The following is a 6,321-nucleotide window of genomic DNA, read 5'->3' on the forward strand; positions in this document are numbered from 1 at the left end:
GCTCTACTATCACTCTGTCCCCAACTTATTGATCTGTAGTTGGACATTTGGGTTGTTTTCATATTCAGCTATTGTACTAATTGCTTCAGTCAACATGAGTGTGCATAGTCTCTTTCAAATTAATATTTTTGCGTTTTGAGTGAGGTATATGCCACAAAATGGAATTTCTGGATTATATGGAGTTCTGTTCTGAAGTTTCTGAGAAATCTCCATACTGATTTTCAATAGAGGTTGAAACAGACAATAGGCAACATTTCCACCAATGTGAATGGAAGTTTCCTCTCTCACAACATCTCCACCAATACTGGTTGTGTCCAATCTTTTTGATACATGACAACCTCACTAGTCTGAGGTGATATCTAAATGTTGTTTTTTTGTTTTTTCCTGTGCAGAAGTGACTACTCGCACTTCTTTTTGTCTACTAGACATCTGTTTGTCTTTTTGTGGAAGTTTCTCCTCTTCCATATTTGAATGGAATTATTGGAATTTTTCGTTATTGACGTCTGTGAGTGCTTTATAAATCTTGAGTATTAGCCCTTTGATGTATTGTCTGAAAATACATTCCCCACTCAATAGGCTTTTTTTGCTTAAGTTTCTTTTGCTAAGCAAAAGCTTTTTAATTTTATTTAATCTGTTTATGATTTTGTTATTTTTGCCTCTGGAGTTAAATCACTGAAAAACCCTCTAAGTTATATTTCCTGGGAATTTCTGCCTATGTTTACATCAATATATTTTATGGATTCTTGTCTAATATTTGTCTTTAATCCATTTCAAGCGTCAATATGATTGTTGATGTAAAGTCTTATTCAGACAGGTTTAAAAGATCAGATATAGTTTGGGATTCTTATATTTTCCTAGACTTTTATAACCCTATATTGACATTGATTAGTTTCTTCACTTTTTCAGTTTTTGGTGCTCCACTGTATGAGGGTGGGGATGCTATCCATTAACTACTCTTGTGCTTGTATCAGCAGTGATTACAGTTTTATTTGCTACCTCCGGGCTCCTGCTTTTCTGGTCAGTATTCAGCACAGGCACAACATTCTGTTTGTAGCCTCTCAGAGGGTCTAGGATGGGACCTGGTTCATCCACCTCTGGGGCGGTTGCTGCTACTGTCCTGGGAAATCATTAGCATGGGAGGGGGCAGGACTCTGATGTAGAACAGATTTACTGAGGGTACCAGAATCACCACTAACAAAACAGTTGCTGCTACACTGTGTGAACATTGGCATAAAAGTAAGTGCTCACAGCTGGCACAGGGTGAAAAGGCATTGGGAGTACTGACCATCCTAAAGTAACTGCTGTTGCCTTTTTGGAGGAAATACTTTGCGGAGTAATTTCTCCCTTCTTCTCATGGTCTCCTTCACACTAGCCTAAAAGGGTCACACATCTCCTTGTTTGAACTTTCCAATTCTGGTTTCTAGAGCCTTAGTAAAATTTCTTTTTTTTCATTTACCAACAGTTCTCAAGGAAGATTGCCTGGAGATGAGAGTTGAAAGCACAGGTATGGAATATCCGTTACTACAGAAACTCATTACACATAAGCCTTTATAGAATCTAAATATTTGAGAACTGCAATACCATGTAGGTGCAGAAATACAAACTCAGCATCATGCCTCTGTTAATCACCCTATAATTGCCACACCCTGAAGCCTTCCAATTCTGAGTTTCTCTGTCTATACTTTAGTTTTACAAATTTCCTTTGAGTAGAGCTTATTAGAATACTTGACTACATTACTCTATACAAGTAAATTCCCTTTTCTGATCCTGTCACTGTCACTGTCCTTCCATTGTTCATCAATTTTCTTGAGCTGGCCCAGTAACATCTCCATTATGAGACTTTGTTGATACTGTTTTTGGCATATCAAATACGTCACGGGTAGCTTGTCAGGCTTTGCCGTGCGGGCGAGTTACTCTCGGTAGCTTGCTGGGCTCACCAAGAGGGGCGGAGGAATCAAACTCGGGCGGCCATGTTGGCTGCATGCAAGGCGAACGCCCTACCCGCTGTGCTATCGCTCCAGCCCTTTCTGAACCTATATATCAAAATTTACAAAATGTGAAGATTGGATTATTATAATTCTGACATCCCTTGTGTCTGTAAGAATATAAATAACCTCTCTTTCAGTACTAAGTTTGAAGAGTTAACCTTCACTATTTATAATCGTCAGTATTTATAAAAGGATTTTATTATTTCATGGGGAAAAACCACTATTTCAATCTTATCCACCCAAATATCATTCTTAATACTTTAACATTGTCTAATGGAAAGCACTTTTGCAGTTATTATATCATTTGATTCAAATAAAATCCCCCAAGTATAGAATATAATATGTGCATTTATTCAACAAATAGAGTAATTGCAGTCAGGAGTATAAATAATTTGGAATGGGAATAGGAGCCCCAGAGGTCATGTAAATACCCTTTTCTACCTAGGAAATCTGATGACTATGGCATTACTTGCATTTTGTAAGTTTGTTGACATGAAATAAACCAATATATACACATACATGGAATCCAGGTACCTGGAACTTCTACTTTGTATTGCCAGTCCTCAGAATACCATGGATAGACATTATTTTGTCATCCTCCAGCCAAAGGAGCTATGAATTTATTGTATAGCCATAATGACAGTGACCAAAAAAAGACAGTCAGAGGTTAACTCAGAGTTATCAGAATTTTACTTCACATAGACTTTTTGAGCATTAGATTTGAGGCCAAAGGCATGAAATTTCCAGCTCTGTACTGTAACTCTGTGTTACAGTACCTTATTTCTTATGTTGTGATTATAGGCAACTTTCCTAGCTAGTTCCTTGGAAGGTTAGCTTCCAGTTTTAGAGTTAGCTGCTTATCAATAGCCTCACTACACACTGGTTAAGTGCTTTGCTAATCCTAGCTAATTCCTGACTTTCTTCTTTCTCTTTCAGGATTTTAAAGACCTGGCCTCAAGTAACAGGCTCTGAAAGTATCTTCTACAAATATTTTGTGTTGAGTTATTGTGCAAAAGAGCACACATCTTTACTTTTCCTGTACCTTTAGGTTCTGGGATGCTAAAATATAAGGAACACAAGTCTTACACAGAAGTTTTACTCTCTGTATTCTGTATTCATTGCCTCAGAACATTTATATTGAGTTCCTTTAAGACTGTGAATGTTTGAACTTCCTCAAACTAGCCAGACTAAACAAAATTATTCAGTGATTTGAGTAGAAAAGGAGAATTCAGTTTTCAACTCTTCTATGCATCCTCAAAATTACACCAAATTCTAAAATGTTTTGGGGTAGCGATCCTTCTCAGGTATCTTGCCCTGAAGTCAAACCTTCTTAAATTGGATCTATTGATTAACTTTGAAGTAAGGAAAGATAAATGTTTGCTGAATATTGGTGAATATTAACATATCTCTACTAAGAATTTTAGTGCCAGGTTGGAAACTTGATAATGGAGTTTGTTGCCAAGAACCTGTATTTTTGGACTAGACAATATGGGTGATGCACTCCTCAAATCCTCCAAGTAGTCCCAAGTATAGAATATAATATGTGCATTTGTGGGATTAGAAGCTTCCTATATTAATTAGGACAAATATTCAAAGCATGTTTTGCATGTCAATTTGGTCTATATGAATATTTTCTTCCTTTTTCCTTGATAGCTTCCTGTACAAGCAATCAAGAAAGCTACAGAAGCTAAAACAGGCTTTTAAAAAGACAGACTATATTTATTGTGCAAGAGTTTCATTTTTTGCTTCTTGTATGCCTTCTGCAAAAAAAGCCCTTTATCTCATAAAGAAATCAGTTCTTAACTTGGTGTCTATGATTCAGGAGCTTCATGAATTGTCTGAAATTATGTGCCGAATTTCACAACTGTATGCCTTGTGTGGGGAGATGGGCCATAATATTATACTGAATTTCATGTGGGTCTGTGACAAATAAATACTAAAAACCATAATCCCGTGGATAAATATTATTTTAAAAATCCATAAAGTATTATAAGGGTCTTATATGAAAATTGTTGAATAAAATTGCCTAGTGTACTATTGGAAAGACTGACAGACCATGTAAGTAGTCATGTCTAAACAAATTTAAGGTCTCTAAGCTGCTATGCATTTCAGCACATGATCTCACAAAGGACTTATCATTCGAAGCTCTGGCGGTTTTCATTTTAGGGGTAAACAGTAAGACTTTTATCCTGTATTATTGCCTATCATATTCACCAACAAATAGAAAACTTCTAGAAATAACTACTAGTTTTCTAATTTGCTATTTTATTCAAAATAAAGAACCCAACTGATGTAATAAGTGAGTCAAGAATGTGAGTCATAGAATACCTGATTCATGTATCTAGAAAGGAAGCTGCAAGACAAATTATAATTGCTTCTGTTTCAACACAAATACCTTGACATAATCTCTTTGATGTCTGTGTACTTAAATGTGGTCAGTGTGAGAGAAAGTACTTTCCTGCTTGATTTTCTGGGGAGTATCTACTAGTGTACTGACTTCAATGCTTAGAGAGCAAAAACATCGAGGTATGTGTAGGGTAGGAAGATTGAACAAGGGGATAAGTAGAGGAAGATTGAAGAGGGGATAGAGACAGATGCAGAGAAAGAATATGAAATTGTACACATACCTAAGCCATCTTTGAGATGCCTTTAAAATAGTACCACTGAAATTCATTAGTTACTTCCAAGAGGAAACTCTGAACATGATATTGATATGTTGAGGAATATCAAAGACTCTCTGCCTTAAAAGAGTTTTTGGAAATAACTGAATCAGAATAATTCTGCTTGTATTGAAAATACGCTCCAATGACCATATTGAACTCTTACTAGCTCTATCCTTTCTAAAAGGCTCAGTTACCACAAACCAAGATGAAACGAGCCAAGTGGGAGTTATTTACCAGCAGTTTACAGCCAAAGGGAATGTTTGTGAGGCCTCATCCCTGAAGAACAGATTAATCTTTTAGTATTTTTTTCAGAATATGGCCTTTCAGAAATGTGGTCTTTCTTCTTTGTTTCATTAGAATGATAAATAAAATAGGCAGGTGTGTATATTGTGACCAAAGAAGCAGTAGTCAGTGGAACCTCAGTATATTTGAAGATGACAGATATGTGGTTTTGCTCTGATTTTCTTGAGCACAGTTACCATTACAAACTTTTAAAGATTACAGACTGTAGAGGTAATATATGAATCAGGCACTTGCCTTGCATGCGGCTGATTTGGGTTCAATCCCCAGCATCCCATACAATCCCAAGTATCACCATAAGTGAATCCTGGGTGCAGAGCCAGGAGTAAGCCAGAGCATCACTGGGTTTGCCCCACTTCCTGCCTCAAAAAACACAAATGTTGAAACATTATTGATAATTAGAGAAAGCAACTGAGAACCCAGTAGAATAGATCTTCCACATACATAACCATGACTATGTTAAGTGTTTCCTTGTACAAGGATCAAAGGCTAGACTAGAGAGTGAGAACCTTAGGTTTCATTGGAGCTACGGAGTGGTGGTTCACTAAACATCCCCTTGCTCTGATCTATCCCAAAGACTGCTAAAGAATGAACTTCAACACCTTCCCTTTCACATTCTCCTTTAAAGAAAAGGAGTTGTTGTGATGAATCTCTTGTCCCAGATTTGATTGATAGATAGAAACTCAGAAAAGGCCATGAAAAAGGAGTAGTAATGGAAGAGTAGCAACTATAGAAAATTGCTTATATATATTGGGCCAGCAGTTCAAGGAAACTGACAATGGATGAACTATAAATCTTGAACTGGCAACGATAAAATTTCGTAAGGACCTAATAATTACTAGGTACTTCAATATGTTATTTCATTTAGTCATTATAATAATCGTGAAGGTTAAATATTATTCTACTTATTTTTCAGTTAGAGGATTTATAGCCCAAGAAGATAAAATATCTGGCTCAAGATCATACCAAAAGTAAATGTAGCTGTGACTTGAATCCATGTCTCTCTGACTGCACCCAAGCTTTTTTCCCCTTTGTTACACATTACAAGAGTTGGCATGACTCTTTAACTATCTCATTCCAAAAATATTTACAGGTAAGCATTTGAGGGGAATGAAGAGGTAAATATCCAGTGTTCAGAGGAGCAAAATCTTGATTGTAAGGAACTTTTTACCTTTTTCTCTTCACTGTCATTATATTCATTTTCAATATTTTAAAGGAATATTTCATTGTGTATTGTGAAATGAATACTTTTTAGTTAATTGTTAAGTCCTTGAGTAAACCAATTTTTTAAAAGGTATTTTATGTGTTTTTGTATTTCACTAAGTTTGTAATATGTACATCTCTATCCCAAATGACTTATGAATTCCACA

The 6,321-nt window shown here is 36.1% G+C and overlaps 1 protein-coding gene across 2 annotated transcripts in view; it reads left to right on the forward strand.

Annotated features, from left to right (window-relative positions):
* OPHN1 (oligophrenin 1) overlaps positions 1-3,950 on the forward strand; it is a 553,120-nt gene extending 549,170 nt beyond the window's left edge. For both annotated transcript variants that reach the window (XM_056130029.1, XM_056130028.1), the window contains exons 24-25: positions 1,463-1,504; positions 2,925-3,950. In XM_056130029.1, the coding sequence (XP_055986004.1) occupies positions 1,463-1,496 (34 nt within the window). In that variant the 3' untranslated portion in view covers positions 1,497-1,504; positions 2,925-3,950. The remainder of the gene's footprint in view (positions 1-1,462; positions 1,505-2,924) is intronic.
* The last annotated feature ends 2,371 nt before the right edge of the window (positions 3,951-6,321 follow it).

This window comes from Sorex fumeus, unplaced genomic scaffold (genome assembly GCF_029834395.1).
Source record: "Sorex fumeus unplaced genomic scaffold, SorFum_2.1 ptg000073l, whole genome shotgun sequence".
NCBI classification, from domain to species: domain Eukaryota; kingdom Metazoa; phylum Chordata; class Mammalia; order Eulipotyphla; family Soricidae; genus Sorex; species Sorex fumeus.